This window comes from Struthio camelus, chromosome 6 (assembly GCF_040807025.1).
Source record: "Struthio camelus isolate bStrCam1 chromosome 6, bStrCam1.hap1, whole genome shotgun sequence".
NCBI lineage: Eukaryota > Metazoa > Chordata > Aves > Struthioniformes > Struthionidae > Struthio > Struthio camelus.
Window position 1 is genome coordinate 34,713,972 of NC_090947.1, and position 23,148 is coordinate 34,737,119.

The window sequence follows — 23,148 nt, forward strand, 5'->3', positions numbered from 1 at the left end:
TGATTCGATTTATCTGTTTTGAGAAGAAAATCTTCTTATAACTCTCGAATATCAGATTTGCTGCTTTGCCTTTCCACAGAGTTCAGTTACAATGTTTTCTGTTCCAAATGTAAAACTTCAGAGGTGCATACCATCAATGTTTATCGCCTGCAGTGAAGGATTCTTAACCTTTTTATTCTACGTTCTGTGATAATGCTTTCTGCCGTTATCACGTCATAATCCATTTAAACTGATTGCTCCCTCATGCTTTTGGACTCTTTTAAGATGCTTCCCATTGAAATCTGCTGTCTATGAAATGAGTTATCACTGTCGTTCATTTTACACAGTTTTTAAGAGGAGGATATATGATGTCAAAGATGCCAGATTTCTGACTCCTGTTCCCTCAGATTCAGTTACGTGAAAGCAAATATTTAATATCTGTTAAGCTTAAATAATTAAGGTACATCTCAAAACAAATTGAATAGTAAAAATCCAATAATCCTGCTTTAGCAGTAACATCTATAAGCATTTATCTTCTGTCCAACTGGATTGGACTTTGATAGATCTCCGTGTTTTGCTATAGCAAACAGAAAGCAATCTCTACGGCTGTTTTATCTCCACACTGAGAATTTCTCTGTGCTGATGAGACAGGATTGGTAATTGGATGTTCTTTTCTGGCAGGTATTGGACTGGATTGAAAATCATGGGGAAGCCTTTCTGAGTAAACACACTGGAGTGGGGAAATCTCTGCACAGAGCACGTGCACTGCAGAAAAGACATGATGATTTTGAAGAGGTAGCACAGGTAAGAATCTGAATAAGAATTCTGCTTTCTGACTTGATTTTGTTATTCCTTGTGTATAGTAAGAACAAATTACTGTTATTTTGGGGTGCTTGTGAATTTATGATGCTTTCTTCAAACGTTTGGAGCTGACCAGGATCTTGTCTTAGAGGTTTGAGATCTAGCATGCACACCTTGCACACGAGAGCAAGGTAGCTGCAGGAGTTACAATTAGAAATTCACTACAGTGGGTCTGTGGAAGGTCTCATAGCCTGTGATTAATAGGTAGCAGTTTAGAGGACAGTAATGTAATGTTGGAATGCTGAGTAGGACATCAAGAACGAAAGCTATAGAAGAAACGAGTGAGTTGTAGCTCCTACTGCGGAAGCTTCGGACCTCCAGAATGAGCTGGAAGAAAGAGCTGGTAACGAATCAGAGGAAGCACTAGTGTGTGTTTGCAGTAAGGGGAACTATCCTTCTACTCCTTCTGAGAGTAGGGGATTTTGGGAGTGGGAGGTTGTTCTGGTTTTCGTTTGTTTGTTTTGGGAGGAGAGGCAATTATTACAGGTAGCCAGATCTCCCTCCATAGCACAGATCAGAAAGATTTGCCCAGGAATTTTGGTATGAAGCCAAAAGCTTCTGCCTAAAAGCACATAGGTTTTCTGTGAAGCACGATCATTGTGGCTATTTAGAGACACATCCCATCTTGATTTATAGAATATAAGTGAAAGAGGACCATTGGTAATTTCTTCCAGGGACTGATTAGCATCAGCTTAAAAAAGAAAAAAAAAAGTATCCTATGGTCAGAAATTATCTTCTTATATATAACGTATTATATATTATCCCTATAATAGGCACTATATGCCGCAGCTCTATCTGCTGGATCATGTTACACTTCTTGTTTTAGATTAAAGCATCATCTATCAGAAACTGGTCTCCTATGAAGGTACTTCTGCCTTGAGTATTTTAGACAAAAATCCAGCTTGATTCCTTCTGCTTTACACAGATTAAACGCTTTGCCTTCCTGATGCACCCAAGGCAGGTTATTGCTCAAATAGTTCACTGTGGCATAAGAAAAAAATGTATTAGATTGTTTACTTTTATTTTTTCTGTAGTACCTTTCCATGTGTTGGCTCAACTAGGTTTTAGATGGGTCCGGCAATAGGGACATATCTCTTTCACTGGGCCCCAAGGGAGAGTATTTCGCTGCCTGACGGCAACTACTGGCTAGATACGCTTTTCTCCTTGATATTCAGTTTATATTTTTCTCTCTTTTTTTCTCTTGTTTGTCACTTTAGTCTTGTTTATCTTCCCTAAGGAGATAAATGCCAAAGTAGGAGATGAATTAGCAGTTCTAAAATATCTGTAGAACTTGAGCATGTCTTCAGCTAAGTGCCTCTTAACCCTATTAAACATATTTGACTCTGCTAGCGTGTTCTTATTAGCCAGTCCCTTAAATCTTACAACCTCTTTTTTACCTATTTCATTCAATCCATTCAGCTTGTCAGTATCTTTCCTTCAGTTAAATGTTTAGCTATGAATGGCATACTTGTATTGCTCAGCTCACTAGTGAACTTCAGTTTTAGCTGTGATAGGAAGCCTTTGCGTACCATTGACAAATTGCACAGCCTGAGAGCAGCAGTTCTAGATTTGTGGGTCTCTAAAATTTAGTGGTAACTCCTGTGGATTTAAGCCTCCTGACAATAAGCTTGAATTTCCTAGAATTACCTTCTGCAGATTTATTAAAATGGACTTTAGGCTGGAGGTTGCAAACCACGGTCCTGTGGGGCCTCATCCACAAGCGCTTGAGTTAGTGGGAGGTTTGATCAGCAAATCAACATCAGGTACCTTTCCAGAAGATGTTCTTGAGTCGGACAGCAATTATTGGATGAAATACTTGGGTATCTGAGTGAAAATGGAAGTCTTGTAATATTCAGGAGCTGAAAATAGGTGACCTAATGATCCTTTGTGGCCCTAATATTCTCTGAATTTTCCTTCCCTATCATATATTAGCTTCATAATTCAAGCTGTAACTCACATTTCTTGATTAGATTTTGCTTTTTTTCTTTTCTGCCCTCCCCCTCTTTTGAGTTGTGCCTCATTGGAGATGTAGGAAACAAATTAAGAGCAGGTGAGGAAAGACAGCAGAATAACGTTGTCTTGAGAACAGAGATGAGAGCAAGCTGTGTAACTCTTCACATGGAAACAGTAGCTAAGTTAAGGCTTGCTCCACTGGATGATGCAATTTAGAGATACTTACATCCCCTTACCAGTGTGCAGGAACTATACGGGTGTGCAGCTTGCATGTGTAGGGACTAGTATAACTCAGAATGGAAATTTTTTCACTTAGACTTTTCTAACCCCTCCTGTTATTCCTTCTTCTATGTTATTTCGGCCTATCTCGCTGTGAATAGCTTCAGTTACATTTCCATTCACTTCTCAGGGCCGACTTCAGAGTAAAACGAAAGGTACGTTGTAACTAACTAGTGCACTGGTACATGGATGTAGGGTCACATAAGTTCAAAGGAAACCAGGTGTTGGGATTAAGGGTAGAGAGGAGAGACAAAAGTATAGATTACATGGACACAGAAACTCTTTGCTGTTCCTCTAAATTTCCTTCCTTCATTTCATACGCGAACCTCTTGCTGCTACTCACTTAGATAGTACTGATGTGTGTCGTCTTCCTCTGCCTAGGCAATTCTGAATTCTAGCAATCAGTCCTGTCCTCTGAGTATGAATTTTACGATGCCTCCTAATTAGAAATAGCTGGCACAAGTGGAGCTAGCTCCTTTCCCCCGACTGTGATGGGAAGGGTTCCTGGGCCCTTCCTCTGATTCATTCACACCAGACCACTGCTAATTTATGAGGCTTGTCTGAACTGTAAGACTGGAATGTGGTGCTGGCAAATGGACACGGGGACATGCACTGAGGGGAAGTGAAAGGAATCCCAGGCTTTATTGGAGGTCGAGGACTTAAGAATATAATACCATTTGGCTTGGAAAGAGTAATAGCTGGGGTAAGGGGGAAGGCTGTAAATTTATCACACCTGGAGTTCTTCTGAAGAAGCATCTAATGAGGTCAATGTTGAGGTTGGGGAATAAATCTTACCCCTGTTCTGCTTATGACCCATTTTTACTGTTTCCAATTCTCTTCTTCCTGATGCTTAACTCTTCAGACTTAGTCTGTGCTAGAATCATTTTAAGTTAAGATTAATTATTTGCCATTTTTCTCAAGTTAGTGAATGTCTGTCATGGCCAGTGTTCATTGGAACAACTTGCATCATTTATTCCTCATATAGCCCTATAATAAAGGGCATGTGATAAGATCCTGAAACAAAGGACTGACAGATTTTCCTCATTCCCCTAATCAAGATGTTAATTACTTTCTATTAATGAGAATAAAGAGACTCATATGAAAAAATAAGTGGAGCGCTGACATACCTGGTGAGATTGACAGCATAAGCAATATCATTTGCTTCTGGCAGTTCTCTGAAAATAACTCTTCATCTGCCATACAGTATAAATTTACTCTCCAAAATCTACTTCCTTTTGGCTCCGATATATTTGTTTTTATATTCTGCTGTTTCAGCACGGCATTTGCGAAGATCACACTAGAAGCAATCAGTATTCATGAGTTTTTGTGATATTTTCAACAGCGAGCAAAAAGTTCATGTTTTTGAATGCTGTCTAACTGCATGTAAAGAATAGTAGTTTTCTGGGATTGCTGTACTGAGAAATGCTCTGACTGACTGACCTGCCATGGCACTAGATAGAGAGGTGGAACATGCTCCCTCTCTGTCTGATTAGAAACTTCACAGATTTGTAAATCTGGATATAATGATCTAAATCGCCTTCCTGCATAGAGCTGTGCTCTGAAAATGTCAGTGATTTTACAGTGATGCATTGTGGGCAATAGGAAAGACAATTTGGGGTCACTTTCTCCCGTAGCAGTGGTTTAGACAATGCTCTGGCAATTTTTTCTCACTGTATTTATTCTGCACGGAACACAGTTGGCAAGTGTTTGAGTTTGAATTTAAACATTGAGCTCCTGGGAGAGAGGTTTATATCTCATATACACCTGTGACTGTTTCTTCTCCAGTTTTGATACAGTTTACGGGCTTGCCACCCTGCAAATGCCATCCTTAGACACGGTGTCTATCACATAGAGCAATTAAGTAGTCAGACATTATTGATTAGGCTGATATCAAGATATTACCAAACAAATAGCACTCTGTGGGTAGAGCTGTTCCTGCAGTGACAGCCTCTTTGCTTGTCTGGAATTGCTTTGTATGTGAATTGGATAACCATAGTTCAGCCAATAACAATTATAAATCCAAAAATATTTTCATTTCAGACTCGGTAATTTTTCCTTATTCAGGAATACTTGCTTATTTTGCTTTGAAAACCAGTATGCCTTTTAATTGGAAAATTCAGTTAACTGGATCATGTTCCCAAAATCTCCCAACGCTCCCAGAACTGAGTTGAGCTTCTCCTTTTGGAAACCCTTCTCCCATTCCCTGTACATGACGAGAGGGACCGTGGGTCATTCTCCTTCCTGCTGGCGTTCCTGGCAGTTGGAGATGGACGTAGCCTTCTCAACATCCTTATCTACTCGCCATGAGCATCACTGGATTTGGGCTGACGGAGAATTAGGAAAGATAATGGGAAACAAGTCTCTTGGGGTCCCCTTCAACTTTACAGCTTCGGGACTTAGTATCTTTGTGATCTGAATGATCTGAAACAAACGTTTCTGTACTTCTCCTGCGTGTCTGAGATTTTCTACTGGCTGTGCCATGAGATTTCCTACCGCATAGCTTTATCCAGCATTTTGGCATGAGAACACCCACTGGTTCATGTTTCAACCTGCAGATGGCACTCTCTATGCGTTTTAAAAGCCTTGTACTTCTCTTAATGGTAAACAGCTGATGTTTCTAATCCAAGCTAACCAAACATTGTCTCGAACTGAAATGAAGCAGAAGTGGAAGCTGGCTCGCATGTGGTCCCCTTGGTGTTCTCCCGCCCCTGCCAAACCCTGCGTCGTTCAAAGTCACCCAGAGAAACAACCCTCCTGGTTTTTGTAAATGCAGACCAGGGCGGCCCAGGCTTCCATGCAACATGGTGCCTGCCAGCTGTGTTTGCGTGATGATAACCTGCTCTTGGCTTTGTGGAGCTGCTTTCAAGGGTCTTGGACCTTGTCATACTCACACCTATGGCTGAATTTTTTGTGTTTAGTACCTGTATTTATGTTGCACACTGTAGTTATTTTGCACAGTAATCCAAGGACACTGACGTTTTCAAGGTAAAATGTCACAACTCTAGCGTGCAACAGAGCACATGTTCAGAATACACTTGCTTCAGAGTCTGTGCCATCTCTCGTTGTCAGACGTAGCAAGAAAGGTTGACTGGAGGCCAGACTGTGACCATAACAGTTTCTGGAGTTTGCCATTTTATCTAACTAGACAGTTCTTGGTGCCTCCCTTGTGACTGAAGTCGTTTTTGTTTAGGTGCATATCTGGCTCCTGTGCTCCTGACTCTGAAAGTTTTACAGACTCCATTAAGCCAAGGTATACACATGTGAATCAGTGGACTATTCTCAAATTATTATGAGAATTATTATGGAGAAGGAGAGTTTGGCAAAATGGGAGCAAAAAGGCAAGCAAAAATGCTGAGCTTTGCAGCATGCCTTTGGGGAAGTGATTCAGTTTTCCCATTCTTGCTCACTTCCCTCCAATAAAACTTTTGGGAGAAGATTAAACTCCACAGGCTTGGAAATGTCTTAGTTAACCTTTTACATGTAAGTATAGTTCGTTTAAGATTCAGCTCTTCCTTTTATTCTTCTCAGGGAAATAAATGTATTTCCTGCAAGGGAAGGCTTTCAGAGGAGACCTTGAAAGCAGGGGCCTGTACGTGCTATTAGAAATCAAAGATCAGGTGGTATTCTTCATGTAAGAAGCAATTTGTGCTCTGGTGGTCCTATCTAGAACATCCCCTTCCTCTGTTATACTGTTCCTAAGGCACTGTCAGTACATACTTTGCAAAAAGGTCTTTAAGACAAAAAGATCTTTAAGCATAAATATGTTGAAAAATATGATTATATTGTTTACCATGTGGAATATCCAGTGCAGTCAGTAAGAGCCCTGCAGGTAAAAATGTATTCTGTGATCTCTCAGACCCACATAGTTTTGCTTGAGCTGCTTTAAAACTAAGTGAGGTAATGGAATAGTCAGGCCAAGACTGAATTGCAAACAGCTACTTGTTTGGCCTTCAGGAGGAAAACCTAGTGCTTTTTCATACAAATTCCAGCTCTGTTGGATGTCATTGTGCTGAAGTTTGGCATGAGGTTCAGTACTGATGTAAAATAGTGACGCATAAATTAGGAGCCCTTGTTGATAATGAGCACTTAGGGAGCCTTGTCTGAAGGTGTGTGGGGTTTTTTTGTTTGTTTGTTTTTGTTTTTTAAGTTTGTGACCTACCTGGCTGTTTAAAGCGATAGCTCAGGCACATTGGCATGTCATACTGACAATATTGCCAGTATGGCAATACCAGCCATACTGGATTTTTCCCTTTGAGTAGGGTGATTGCTGTACAGTGTGGGGTGAAATATTAGGCCAAAACAGGGAGAAAAGGAATCATTTGAACTTGGTAAGAACTGTGTTTAAAGCTATCAGTAATAACTGTTGTTTCAGTAACGATAAACTAAACTAAAATAAAAATCATGAGACAGGCACCAAAAAGTCAGCCGTACATGTATCTTCGTTTTCATCTGTTGCATGGTCATTATTAGCAAGTTCTGAAGCTATAATCTGCAGTTTCCTGTACAGGAACACATTTATGTAAATTTATTCATTTCTATACAAAGAGGGAAAAATGCTCGTTACCAGCAGGTTACGTGGGTGTTTGTGCAATGATGCAGGAACTCTGGGCTCCAGAACTTCTGGTTTCTTCTTCCTGGCTGGCAGCTGGCTGGTTCTGTTGCTCACAGACAGCAGAGAGAAACGAAAGAGTGCCCGTATATAGGTTATCTGTGAAGGTTATCCTGGGACTTCTGACTATAAAAGTTTCTAGCAACGCAGCCAAAGAGCTGGTAGCAAAACTTCCTGTGGGCATTCTTGAACCAGAAGTAGGTCATGTAACACTTGTTTCCAGTGGTCAAGCATGATGCTCTTGGGAAAAGGCTGTGGATATCAGTCCCATGCTCTATTGCATGGTCTAGACATGCCTGGTTAGCCTGGGTTGCTGAAAGCACTCACAGGCAAATCTGCTGAAAGTTTGGATAGCAAAGTAATAAAGACTTGATTTGCAGCTCCACAGTAGGTAGCTATTTATTAGCTCCAAGTTGTCCTGCTGAATAGGTGGCTGTTGGTATGCCACAGTACAGTGATAACAGGGAACCTTTGCATAGAGAGGCCCTGTAAGGGCACAGAGATCTTCCTAGCAGTCACTTGAAGAGCTGTGCCTAGAAACCTGGTCTCTGAGCTTGCATTTTGGTGTATTTCTCCTCAAACTAGAGGTGGTTTCTTTTCATATTCCTTTTCTTCCAAAATCACCTGACAGCTGGATCTTTTCATTAAACTGCCTGCAGCAGGATTCAGAATCCAAATACTCCCTATAAAATCCAAAGTCTTGGCAGTACAACACGTTTTTGACAATTGCCAGGAGTTAGCTTCCTAGAGTTGGTTTATTTGGGTAGGGTTTTTTTTTTGTGTCTTTAAAATATGTGCACTTGATTTGCCTATAAATGCAAAATGCTGTTCCCATGACAGACTGGAGGAACAATGCAGCTATTTAAGAAATAACTGCTTTTAATTCCAGAGTTTCTGGAAAATGGACTTTCTATGGGGTAGGGAATTCTGAGTTTTTGAATTTGTTTTCATTCTTAGTGAGAAAAGAAAGCCAAAATTCCTGCAGAAGAAGACTCCTGGGATTTGTTTTTTCAGGACCATAAATTTATTTGAGATAACACTGGAAATCTATAATACTTATGCATGACATAATATACATACTAATAAATGTATTAACTATTCTATTGTTGTCTCAGTTGAATAAACATACAGGTGAAACAAAAGATATTTTGTGAAAATGATAATTCAACATTATAAAAGTGAAACATAATTTAAAGTCAATTTAGATTTTTACTACTGGAAATTTCACTGAAATTTTCACTTTTAGATGGAATCATCATCTTGACTGAACGGTATATGTTGGTGAAAATGATTGTCATCTGAAAGATTTTGATTCCCTCTAATCATTTTTCTTTCTGCTTTCCCTATTGGCAGGCCAGGGAGTTGTCAAGCTGCACCTATTGATTCAGGGAGATTAATTGCAGCAATGTCCAAATCTCATTTGTAATGATGGTAGATTAGTACTATATAATTTCTTGAAGCTACTGATAGCAGGAGGGTTCAGAGGAAAAAGGTGACAGTATGAATCCAAGTTTTTGACCTGAGTTTTTGCTTTCTGCTTTGTAATAGAGCAGTAGAATCAGCAGCCCACGAGTGTGCTGCTTCCTCCAGGACAGCCAGGAGTGTCTTTGGGAGAACTACATGATGTTGGCCACAACACCTTTAGTATACAATAGCTCTGAATCATAAATATGCTGCTTTGCAGGTGTTTGGTAAAGGCAATCTGATGGGAATTTCAGAGGCAATACCTCAAAGAGGTACAAGCTCCAAAATTCAGTAACAAAGAAAAATAATTTTCAAGGGCAGGTTTTAGGTATTCATGATTATTGTACAAATATTCTGGAAATAAACTAACTCAGTCTGACAGATCACTCTGCGCAAGATTTAAAACATTACACTTACAATTTCAGAGAAATTGCTTCTAATGAGCTTTGCTAAGGAGTGGAGAATCCAATTCAGTGGCTTTATCTAAACTGAGAGGAGGATGCTTTGCAGCGTGATTGTCGTCCTCCCCCCCCCCCCACCTCCTTTTCGTATCCCAGTTCCCTAATTGTCCAGATTAAGGGACCAGTTCAGGGCTTCCTCCCCCATGCATCTGGTTTCCTTCCAAAGGAAACCAGGTCATACAGGGGATAACAGCATGAGGGACCAGGGCTGGGACCAGGTCCCTGCTGCGTAGCGCAGATGCAGCCGGGGAACCTAGCTAGAGAGACGTTATGCTCTTGTTCTCACATCAGGCATTTGAGCTGTTTAATAATAACACTTGTGTTATGTGACTGTTAAAAATGTTTTGTATCAGTATTCTACCAACTTTTTATTGCACGTAAACCTGTTGGTAAAGTCTGTTGCCCTGGGATAGAGCTCAGATCTCATTTGCTCCTGTGTAGAAATAGGGCAACATCAATGGATTTATGGAATTCTTCTGGAAACAAATGCGTGTGAACAGGGACAAAAATCCTAATGTATAAACATAATTCACTTGTTGATTCAGTGCGTATAATCCAGCCATTAATATTGCTTTCCATAGCTTTGGTCTGTGAGGTCTGGTTTTGCGTAACCAAGCCCCAAGAAAGCACTGGTTTGTGTCACTATGGAAATGGCACATGGTTTGCAGCATTTAGGCATCTTTGTGTAGCGTCTGGTTCAGCACACTACTACATGCAAAAGCACAGGTTCCTCTCCCTGTACTGCCTTTGCTGCTGTACTCGGGAGGGAAACATTAAGATTGACATGAGAAAAGCAAGCAGAATGAGACTCGTCATGTCACTGCATTTAAAATGAAGCTTGTTTGGGGAGGAAGGAATTGCAGAATTTGCAAAAAGCCAGAAACTGAGACAGGAGGTGTTTCTGAACTGTCAGAGAAAGTATGCATGTGTTTATCTACCATCGTTGCCTATATTAGTATGCAGCAAATAAACAGAAACCAATATGTGCTTCCGAACAATCACACTGTGCCCCATTAGCATGCAGCCTTCGCTATTAGGACATTTTGTTCAATGCATAAGAGCTGATTTTTCCACCCACTGAGGGTACCTCCTCTTGCTGACATTAGTGAAATCCCCACCTATGCAGCAAAGGGAGAAGGGAACTTGTTTTTGCTTCCCTCGGTGTAATATTAGGCCTTGCTGGAAAATGACATGGCATAAAAATCTGTTTCTGATTCATTAATTACAGGGAATCAAAAGTGCAACCTTCACTTTAAATGCATCAACCTGAGAGCTGCAGTGAATACCGAATTGAAAATTCGGTGAAATGAAGGGTGTTTCTGCATGGAGACGAGAGATGGCTGAGAGCGCTGGTTTTTGGTGCCTGGCTCTTTGTTGTTTTGCCTATGGCCAGGATTTATATTGACAACCAGAACTTGGATTTGTCAATGCCCACACATCACAATGGAGTGCAGGAAGGACTCAGAACCTTTAGTGCTCCACACTGCAGCTGTTTTACTCTGAAGTAGATGATAATCAAGGGTAAAAGATGTTTTGTGCAATTTCAGTGTTGTTTTCTGGGGTTTGTTTTAGGCTCAAGATGGACCAAATTGAATCCCCTTTAAAATCAAGGACTAGATGTTTGTACCCACCACAAAAATAGCTCAAAGAAACACTGCCCAGCCAGGAATGTAGTCACACCATTCTGATATTGTAAAAAGTAACAATTGCTGGTTCATTTCAAGGCTGGCAAGCTGTCCCATTGACCGTCAGCGCCTTTCTGAAAGTTTTCATAGTTTTATTCGGGCCAAATCACAATTCTTCAGTGCACACCGAGTGATGGGCTGCCGCTACACTCTGCTACCGTGCCTTCAAAACCAAATGGGAGAGAAAGCAGCCCCACAGCAGAGACAGTGCTGTGAAGCCGTGTCAGCTGCTGAAATTTCAGTCAACTCACTAGAGTGCGTGCTCCCCTTTGGGATGGATAATTGGGTCACTAGGTCATTTAGCCATTATAAATTTAGTTTTCTTACAGTGCCATGTAAAAGTGGGACAGAAAAAAGAAAATGCTTGAGAGCACAGCAGAATCTGATGTGTGTGCTAGGACAGGGACACAAAATAAGGAGATTATTTTGGAGTGGGGATGATGAGGGAAGCATGAATTGGTGTGCTTGGGCCTGGTAGGCATGCCTTCAGCTTTGGGGGCACATGCCCAAAGCTTACTGTTTGGGGTTTGGCACAAAAACTGGATTCCAGGGTAGCAGGCAAAGAGAGATCAGAAAACAACTCAAAGAGCATTTCTCTGATTGTTTTCTTTTATATTATGTCCAGTCTTATCATTTGGGGGCCTGATTTGGGGTTTTTGGAGGAAGAGGGATTGACTAGGCAGAGAGGAAGGTTTGGCAGTGTTGTCTGAATAAGGAATGCACAAGAAAGCTCTCAGGATTTGGCCCAATTTTTTATAGTAGAAAATTTGGCAGATGCTGACTACAGAGGCAGTAGCTCATATGGCTGCAGTATTCTTGGAGATCTACTACATGCCAAAAATCAATACATTTTATGGCACTGGGATTTCTGGTGGGAATACAGTTTTGTACCAGATTTCTCATTGTAAGTCATTTTTAGAATATATTTAGCACAAATCGTGTGTGGCCTTCTAATAAGAGCCAGAAATCAATAAACGTCATATTTCCAAATCTTTGTTGTGATTGTGGATAACCTGAACCGAATTTCACACGGTAGAATGCATTTTTAAAACGCACTCCTTATAAATGCTTTCTGACCAGCATGAAAAATGTTAGTTCCTATCTGAAACCTTTTAATGTATTTGAATAAGTCAGGTATAAAAATGTGGTTTACTTCTCCTGCAGTAGTGATTCCTTTTATTTTTCCTCATTATAAATATGAAGTGCATCTCACTAGCTGCTATAGATGATTTTAATCTTCTGTAAGTTTTAGGGAAGACAAAGCCCTCTAGTCCATTTTGCTTTGGTGGCACCTCTGCAGAACTAGTTTGGGTAAGCTATATGGACAATTCACATGTCATGGAAGTAACCGTGGTGAAAAATGGGTTTATAAATCTAATAAGATTCAGAGAATGGTTCCTACTCATTTGAAACAAATTCCAACTTGTAAACCATGATGGAGAGCTGAATTACTGTTGACAGTGAAGAGATTCTGAACCCAAAGGGACTGTTTCACTGAGCTGCTCCTAAGGACGCTGTGTCGGAATGAGATGAAATCAAAAGTCACTTCAACAGTAATTGAAGCTGGAAAAGGTGCCTTTTACTTGTTGATGGTGGAGGGGCATTTTCTTTCAAATTACCTGAGGTCCAGAGAATAGGGGGATGGGGACTGAAGAGATGGGCGGGCGGTGTGTTACCACTCTGTTTACAGAGTATGTTGAGAAACCCACTTATTCTGCAAAATGGAAATGTCCAAATTGTCAGCAAAGCAGAGTGTTGATATTTTCTTCTCATCATGTATTTTGTCTCCAGCAGGCCCTGTACTGAAATGTGAGGTTTCCTGTGGATGGAAAGGCCAATTTTTAGGTGCATCTTTGCTACCAATTGAGTTTGCCTGGGCAAGTGGAAGGGCCCGAGGAGAGCGCTAAGGGAATCCCTGTTTCCCTCTGGTCCTAGGGGGAACATAGACAATGCCACTGCGGCACCAGCTCAGCTGCAGCACAAGGTGTGATGAGGGCAGTGAGGTTTCCATTTGCCACTGCTGGCTATGCGAAATTGCGCAGAAGCCCAGGGCAATAAGTGATGCCTAACACAAATACTTCAATCTTGAGTCGCAGAGTCACTGTTTCAGCAAGGTGTCCATGATTCCTAAGCACATGCTTGTGGCAGGTTCAGCACTGCCACCAGAGGAGAATAAGCCACTAACACATACCAAAGCAAATTAAATTCTAATCTTATTTCTGTGTCGGCCTGATCCTGTTCCGCTAGAGTTGACAGAAAAAGGGGTGGTAAGAAGAGGTCTGACATCATCAGGGCCTGCTTTGTGAGACCTCCGGGTTGTTGTCTCTCCTGGTTTGGAGAGACATGGAAGAAACCCGCCTTTCCCTTGCAGTTGCCCTGCGGCCCCTCCTTGGCAGGCAGTTTGCTGAGAGCATCTTCCCCGCCGCTACTACCTGGGCACATTCATGGGAGCTGGTGCAACGCTGTGTGTTGGGGAGGGAATCTCTGTTACAAAGGAGCAGCAGGTGAAGTTTCGTAAAACCTCCATGTCCCTCCTGAGGTAGCAGCACTGCACTGACCCTTCTGAAAGGCAGTGGAATATCTTACTGTGAATTTATTCTGTCCACATACTTCACAAACATCACTTCGCTGGTCAGAGGTGGCCTTTAACTTATGACAGAATAGAGTTTCCTGCAAATCTTGAGGTCCTTTTCTTGTTAGACTTGGCTTTTTGCATCTACTTGTGTTGCAGATAGTAACGTTTTTATCACTTATTACCAGACAAAGTCTTATTGTTACCTGGTGCATGTATAGTACTGTAGTGTAGTCTCTATATTTCGTTTTGTAGGAGTGCTTAAGCTGAAAGCTTTGGCGATTGCAGAACGCAGTTTTGCTGCCTTTCCTTGTGTTAAACAGTATCTCATTCTATAAAAAGTCTCGCTCAGCTTAAAACGTGGTCAGGAAAGATGTTACAACTTGGCTGCACATTAACAGAAGTACAGGAGCAGCTTCGGTGCAGCTGAGATGGGGGCAAGGGAGGGGACAAAGAAGGGGAAATTTTGCTGTCTTATTTAAAGCAGGTTTGACAAAAGCCAAGATACTAGAAATAAAGCCAGGTAGTCTACAGAATTCATGTCGTCTTAGGTTTATTTCTGCCTCTCTTTTCATGGCAGCAGTGCCATGTCACTGTGTCTTTGAAATTTCCAAATTGCGAGCATGATGTTAAACCCAGGAAGCTTGAAGTTATTTCAATTCAGGGCACGAGCAGGACTTGATAAAGCTGTTGTGATTCCATTCATGCCTGCAGGGCTCAGAAAAGCTGCGAGCTGAGCCTTTGGGATGGAAGACGAGACTGTGCCCTCCCAGGTTGCTGCTCACTTCTGAGCTGCCACACATTTTCTCTACTATACTTCCCTTTTTCCTCCTATCATTAAAAAGTTGTGAGGCTTTGCTATGAACTATTTGGGCTTGTTGATGATACTTATCATTTGAGATGCTTTCAGGGTGCTGCATTTCACTCCTGACAGTTGGCCTTCTTGTGCCCCCTTGACCTTTTTGTGCTCCCTTGTCATTCCTGCAAAAGAAAACATTTTCTTCATCTCTGCTGAGCCTGTTTTAGTGGCTCAGTTACCTCACAGTCACTTGGGCAACTCTGACAGATACTCTCCACTGATGACCTAATTATCAAGTCTTCTTCGCAGTGATGATACTGGTTTTCTTGTACATTCACTGTGCCATGTAGCACCAACATATATTTGATATTATAAGCGCTTTTTTTGGACTTAAAACCAGTTCAGTTTCATGTCTGATCCAAGGACTAATGTATGATGACATCTTAGGCTGTCACGTTGTCTTCCCTGCTCTGTTGTCTGGGCTGTTGCTCGCTTGCATGTGGCTTACTGTGCAAGGATGTCCTCAAAGAGAAAGGACCAAGATCTTTTTGTGGCTAAACGCTAAGGATCAAACGCTAGGATAAACTTGGCCAATGATCGTCAGTGTGAGATATCTTTCCTAGCTCTTGTACATCCTTCAGTCCATAAAAGGATATTTCATCACCTCGTTTAATATGTTGTTTAGATATTTTTCTCTTGTTTTAATCAACATATAGCTCTTCTGGTAGGAGCATCTTCCTAACAATATTAGTTGATCTTTACCTGTATAATTATGTCTACTGTATTTCCTATTCTTTCCCTAAAAGCACAAAATGAGCCTATGTATTAAGTAGGTACCCTCCCTGTTTAGGGTGCCTTAAGGTGCCAAAGTGAAGTATAATTACTGGCTTTTTAGACCTGCGAGATCTCCTCAGTTAAAACTGCCAAGCTCCTGAGTAAAGTCTCTGCAAATGGTTTCCTCTGATGGTTCTTTGCTTGTAAGCAGAGTTGTCTGTATACTGGACCCAGGGGATGAGCCTTCCTGTGGCAACACTGCTGTCTCAGCTGGCAGCCTTGCTTAGTCTCAGGAAAGTGGCCAGAGATTGAATGACTTTGTAGGATTAAAACTACATTCTTGTGCTAAAAGGATGTTCTTCCAGTTCCTATGGGGAGTTTTGTAGATCAAAACTTCTTAAAGCACATCCCACAAAGTGAAAAGAAGTTTGTATTTCTGCTACTTTAAACTGCAGCTTCTTTGAGGATGCAGATCAGATTCCAGTGACATCCTGCAATGACAATTGCAACATGAAGTGTACATGTTGTTTCCCTGGGAAGAGCCAGACGATTTTCACGTCTCATGTTAAGCATATGCTTAGGCATTTATTTAATACAGGAGCCTGCAGATGTATGTTCATTAAAATAGAATAGGTCAGAGAAGGTGATGTGTGCCAGGCTCCAGGTGAAATCTTTGCTGGGTGTAGTTTTTTTGCCTACAAAAGAATGAGGAATCCCTCCTCTTCTCCTTTGCAACAAAAATCAAGGTAATCTTGCAACACTTAAAATCTCCCAGCAGAGGTTTGAAAAGCCTAGGTCTTTGTCAAAAATGTTTTTGAGTGTTCTGACTTGAAAGAAGAAAATAGCTTAGGAAGCATTCAAAGTGAAGCCCTTGCATACATAGACTACAGTAGTAATAGGAAAAATCAGCGATGGTTTAGCTGATCATACTGAGCTGAGAAGTTAGCTTGCTCTGAGTATGTGGTGTGTACACACACACGTGCATATGTGAGTCTTTGCGTACTTACTAAATATTGGATATAATGAGTGATATAGATGGCATTTAAAACATTATTTCATTACACATTTCACTGGCATTTCATTGGATAAGAGATGTGATTACACTGGCATTAATTAGTGTGATTGTGATAACAGAATTCTCTACTTGATGTGTGACTGCACACCTGATGGAGATGGATGGCTGATGTGATAAAGTATACTGTAAGTGACTTTTTTTTGAAATCTGAAGTAGGCACTCAATATTAAATAGCACAAAGGCTTCTGTTAGCTAACACATTTCGAGATATTAATTCTACTCTTGCTTAGTTTGAAGGGCTAAAGTGGCTTTTATGTACTTTGTCTGGCTTCTCAGCATTTGATGTAATGTGTCGTTGTTATTCTTTTAAATTCAAACAACAAATTTGTGTCAGTTTGTATGTGAATGCTGAGGGAAGATCATAAATAAAAGATAACGATTCATGTAAAAATACCTGTTCTTGGCAATGGTTCGTGAGGATGCTGTGTGATATTCATGTTGTCACTTCCTAGGGACTATTTCTCATTCATGCTGAAAGGTCCCTTACGCTCAGATAACTCACTGAAATCATGGAATTACTGGAGGAGTAAAGCATTAATTAGCATCAGCATGGCATTAGATCTGGTGTCCTCACATGAGCGGTGTGAGGACTCTACAAACCCATGTACCAGCTGCACAGGTAACTTTTCAAGAAGCTGGGGGAGAAGTGTTTCCTATGCAGCGCTGGTGTGCTGAAGAGTAGATGCCTTTCCAGGCACTCTGTTTCCTAGACTACGCTGGCAAATAGGATGCAGTTCTGAGAACGGTAGTGATTTTGTTGAGATTGTCAAGAGGTTGATATTTTGACCTACTTGCACTCACAGATTTACCCGAGACCCTCATTTGGTAAACTACTTAAACAGATATGATGATGATTTACTCATTTAAGGGTAGATTGTTCTCAGATGTTCTCTCCAAACTGGGGCTTCAGAGATGAGTATAACAGACTCTAGTATCTTAAGAGCTGAAACTTCAGGAAGGACAGCATAAGGCAAACTGGGACAAAATTATGACAAGAAAGATTTAAGATGAATTGCAATAGTTTAAGGGAAGAACAGTCTGCTAAAGGTGATGGAAAGTTTGTTACTCTAGATATTTTTTTAAAAAGGTCTGCAGAAGTTTCCCTTCCCTTCAGGGTGCAATAGGGAACGATCCTGTACGAACAGAGCAATTGACTACCTGACCTCAGAGAGATTATCTGCCTTTAACTTCTGTAATTTCTGGTAAGCCTGTTTTGAATTAGAGTAATAGAGCACAAGTAAGAATATAGATCTTGATTTGATTATGCAAAACTCAAACTGAATAAAATCACATCTAACATTAGATCATCATATGCACTTAACCTTTGCCTTTCTTAAGGGAGGAGGAATTTTGACAAATATGGATACTTCCTTAAGCCCCTGATTTATTTTATCGAAGAAGTGCTTCACTGTGGTCATTTGGTTTAGGCTTAGAATATTGAATTACTAAAGATAAAATTCTCAAACAAAAGCCCGAGTGTGAGAGCATTTAACCTAAACAAAAGACCAGAGTTATTGTTAACAAAGTGGCCTAAACAAAGAATCTGATAGCAGTAATCAAACTTCATAATTAAGGATAACAGTAGATTATAAGGATTGAGAAGAAAAGCAGAATCAGCTCCATAATTAGCATTGTGTGAGTGTGAGTCATGCTGTAATTTCTGTAGGGAGGGGCATTACTGACTGTCTACACAGAGCCGGGGTCTGAGGCCCTCGCAGTTCTATTTTTAGCTCTTACTCGTTTTTATCTCCCTTTGTGATCCTGAGTAAATGACTAGGAGGCTGACCCAATTCTCACTGAAGTCAATAAGATCCTTTTCACTGTTTTCAGTGAGAGATGGATCAGGCTTTCAACTTCCTGTCTCAACATCCCATCTTTATGGCAGGAGTAATAATATTGGAAATTCATCTTTGGTTTTGAAGAGTCAAATCATGACTCTGTTGAACAGAAAGGAGACATCGTATCAGAGAAAACCTAGTAATTCTACTCAGCTTCAACTTGCGGGCGTAACATGGGATTCATATCACTTGTCTTTAGTTTGTTTTTGTCTTTAATTAAGAAAAATAGACCAACTACTTTCAAACGAGAATTGCTCTTCTTTGGCGACTTTATACTGAGCACTGCAATGCTACTTTCCCTCTCTGTAACAGATGGGCCAAGCATGAACTGCATGCAGCCAGTGCTATTCTGAGTAAAATATGTTTGGAGAGAACAGTTGATAAAATGCTTACTTCTACAGCACGAGGATTAAGGACAAAGTAAGGTTTGTTTCAACTTTAAAGAAATCTCTTACGTAGTTTGCTGAAAGAGCTGCATTTGGGTAGTGTGCTTTCAATGCAGAGATGTCTTTGTACATGTTAAGCTGGAGACACTGTAGAATCTCAGTTGAGATCTGCGGCAAGGCTCAAAGATGAAAATGGATCTTGACATTTTGACATTTATTGGACTGAAATGCGTAGAAAAGTAGACAATGTAACAAGGAAATTTCACATCAGCTTTTTCATAAACAGACTTTTTTTTACCTGCTACAGAATGTCAAACTCTTAATAATTAATGAACCAGAGTTATGTGAATCCTATTAGGAAGTATTACCATGGTATCAGATAACAAGCACTTCTGATTCTGAATTGTAGGATGGATTGTTGTATGAGTTTTGTTAGTCTTTGTCTTCTCCCTAATCATGTTTTCTGTTTCTTGCAAATAACAAAAAAGAGAGAGATAAAAGCTTCCAGGTTCTGTCTAAAATGAATTCCAAAAGCATATGTTATAGCCGTTTCCATTCTGAAACCTGAAGTGTGCATTTTCAGTTTCTTGTAATTGCAGATTTCATGAGTGAAATAGGTGATTGTGCAAAGATTAATATAGAAAAGTTACCAAGAGATTTGAAATGAAAATTGGTTTTGTGCTTGAAATGGTGCAAAAGAAGTGCCTAATGCCAGCTAGCAGATCACTGAGACAGAATTTCAAGGATTTGCACTTGACAGATAGTTCTTTCAGGGCTTAATACAACATTAGAAAAAAATACCACACGCCCTTAACTTTCAGAGAGCATATCATAGTATAATGCAAACGTAATTTTTTCTGTGGAACTGGTACTGTTATTGTTTAACAGGAACTAATTCCCACAGATAGGCATACCAAAGCAAGATTTTGCATGTGGGTTTTCCTCATGGGACAGACTAGCTGGTTGTGGTGTTGCTTTCCTCAGGATGCCACAGAAAACCTTCCATGGGATTGAGTTTAGCAGAATGGAAAAGGGGACAGCCGCAGTTGCCCTTCTAGCAGCAAAATATTCCCTCAGGGGTTGCATTAGTTCTTACCTTCTTCGGAAAGTTTTGAATCTTGATGCCACTATGGAGCTGTACCTGGAGCATGTACTCCTGGTAGATCCTTCATCATCTCAGAAGAGTTGGGAGTCTAAGATAACTTCTTCTGGCTGGAGGTAGCAGGATGAGGAGGCCTTTGTACAGGAAGATCCATTATATGTTGTTGGTTTGTTTTCTTTTTATCACGGGACTTCATTCTCTCTTTAATTCCCTCCTCTCCCTCCCTGGTGCAGTATGGGCTATGTTACACCAAAAAAGGCACTTCAAAACTGTAAATAAGGGTCTCTGCTTGGAAGAGCTTACTAACAAGAGAGGGAGTTCAGGAGGAAAATGAGAAAGTGTGAAGCAGAAAAGCAGTGCAGCATTATAGTACCAACATAGGATGAAGCTCTCAGGTTCAACATAGCTTTGACAAAGCACTTGTAGAGAAATATTGATGTATAAAACGTTCTGTACACATCACAATTTCTGATACGTTTTGCGTGCACTTAAAAAAGCCAATGAGCAGAACAAACAAAAAATAGGGCAGACTCACCAAATAACTAAGCCCTAGCTTATTTGGCCTGTACTGTATTTATATCTCATCTGACAGTGGATGACAATCCTTTCATGAATACATTAAGCTGCGGAGTTCAAGGCGAGTCTAGTTAACTCCTAAATGTGGCTGCCTATCTGAAATGTATCTAAACATCTTGAGTCTGCAATATTCAGCTGGAAATCTCTCAGCATCTAGCCTTCCTTCTGGAATGGCAGGAATGAGGCCGTTAGCTTTTTTTCCTATCATAAATTTCACCTGTTTTTAAAGTGCAGAGACTTAGCTAGGAACTCAGTGGACAAAAATAGAAAAAAAAATGAACAAAGTGTTGCCAAGCTCACGATACACCCCTATTGAGGCTTTATGTCCTCAGCATGTTAATGGCAGGGTTTAGCAGTCTTGTCTGAAACAGGAGATGAATGTTTCACAGAAGAACCAACATAAGCTAACACTGCCTTGCACAGCCCAGGGGAAGCAATGCACGCACTTCTGTCCACATCCCAGTCAGTTTTTCGGAAAAAATCCCCTTCTTTGGAGAACCTCATGCAATGCAGAGGGACACTGCGTCCTTTACTGTCTGTTCAGTGTGGCCAGGGGGAGCCTCTACTAAAGCTAATCGGTACTCCATTTTCCCCTAAAGTCTAGGGCTCAGCCTACACCCTTTCCACCATCTAGTGCATTTACACGATCATATGGGTGAACCCAGGTCATTTAGGTTTAATTAGGTAGAGCACATGTTGGAGGCAGTAGACCTCCAGTGGTTTTCAGCAGAATTGAATATAAGCTTATGAGAGAGAAATGCAGCAAAACTTTGTTCATACTCCGCTTCAAAGGTGTTCATATCTCTAATCTGTGCCACAAGTAGAGAGTGACTGTATTTGAAAGTATAGTAAATATTGTAAATAAAAACAGAGAACGACTTCCTCTGCAGGGAGCTGGGCACTGTTTTCTGAGCTGTTGTAGTGGTAAAGTGTGAAAAACTTGAGAGTGGAGTAGACTGAAAAATACTGTTAGGTTTGTGGCTTGCTCCAAATACTTTTGGAAGATGATCATTCAGAAGGGATGCTGTTAAGTGAGACTGGTCCCTAATTCAGATCATATTAAATGGAACACTTTTTTTTTTTTTTTAAACAAATTCTCAGCTGAAGTGGTTTCCAAAAAATGATTATGAAAACATTAAATTTGGTGCTGTTAACAACCTAAACATCATAGCAGTGACCTGAAAGTGAGTGAATAAAGATTTACTATTGGTTAAAAACAAAAAAAAAAAAAAACAAAAAAAACCCAAAACTCTAGAATATGTTCTTCACAGTCCAAAAGGAGAAATGCAAATATATATTTATAGTTAGCCCTCAGAAACTGGGAAAATGAACAGTGAATTAGCTGTTTTCTTTTTGCTTTTTATAACTGCTAATATTTTCCCCATTAAACACTTAGAGGCAGACGTTCCTTCTTTGTATTCAGTGTTTTCTCAAGCAAAAACTGTTGACTGCAGCAGGGTATTATCTGTATAAGAACAACAGGACTTGATCCATGGCTTTTATGTTTGACTGTGTCCTTTAATGCTCAGGTCTTATGTGTGTCCACAATTCTCAAATGTATTTTAGTATATATATGTGTGTGTGTGTGTGTGTGTGTGTATATATATGTATATATGTATATATTTATCAAGTTAATGCGCAGTTAAGCTGAGGAGGATTATCAGTAGGATTTTCAAAAGGAAAGTACTATATATAATTCTGATTCTATTAATGGAGTAATTAAAATTCCCAGCGGGAGCAGTTTTAGGCCATTGCTGAGCATTTCTGAAGATCCAACCCAGTACTGGAAGCTCCCTTAAGCTGATATCTTATCTCTTCTTATTTGCTCATTAAGTGTTGAGCACTACAGAGCTATTGGCCTCAACTTGAGTGAAGAAAGCTCATCTGTGGCAACAAGGGCTATTGACTCTAGCTCTGCACAAATATCACCAGTTGTGAATAACTTGTAAGACTATGCGTAAGTCCTGGCTATGGAGAAGATAAGCTGCACTCCCTCTACATTTCTACTATTATTTTGAGGCTTTCTTGTGGATTAGTTCAGTGGTGTTTTCCACAGACATAAAAGAGAGGGAGAACGGATGGGCAGGTAGTTTGAAAGTTAAACTAAGCTTTGCTGGGATGACATTCAACCTCTGCTCTTCCACAGTCTAGCATGCCTTGGGTACATCACTTAGCTTCTGCGTTCTTCAGTTCCCTCCTCTATAAAGCAGGTGTAAAATGTCTTGTGTCTCAAAGATCATAGCTAGTGGGGTAAATCCATTCAGGATGGTGAAGTGCTGAAATTCTCATGCAGTAGAGGAGAGGAAAATACCTGAGACAGACTGGAAACAGTAGCCCTCCAAAGCAATTTGAGCATTTCATATTGGCAGCTGCCAGCTAAACAATGGATTTACTCCTTTTAGAAGTACAATGCAGAACAGTAGACAAGAGGAAAAAGCACAGAAGCAATGTGAAGATACAGTTTTCTCAAGCTATCACACAAAAGCCACTGAAAGGCAAATATTTCTTGAGGCTAAGACATCTCTGGCTAATAAGATTACCTGCTGTAATATGATAGCCATTGGGAGTCCTTTGCAATGAGCTTGTAGCCAAGTGTCATGTGAAACACCATTGGCTTCTGAGGTGGTTAGTCCCACTTGCTTCATTACATTATCTTTGAGAAATTCCAGGGGACTTGGAAATAAACAAGTGCACAGTCCTGTTTCTGTGCCTGGCAGGATTATGCTGGGGTGGTA

The 23,148-nt window shown here is 40.5% G+C and overlaps 1 protein-coding gene across 8 annotated transcripts in view; it reads left to right on the forward strand.

Moving 5' to 3' along the window:
- KALRN (kalirin RhoGEF kinase) overlaps positions 1-23,148 on the forward strand; it is a 528,885-nt gene that overhangs the window by 283,073 nt on the left and 222,664 nt on the right. For all 8 annotated transcript variants that reach the window (XM_068949099.1, XM_068949100.1, XM_068949097.1 and 5 more), the window contains exon 10: positions 661-783. In XM_068949099.1, the coding sequence (XP_068805200.1) occupies positions 661-783 (123 nt within the window). The remainder of the gene's footprint in view (positions 1-660; positions 784-23,148) is intronic.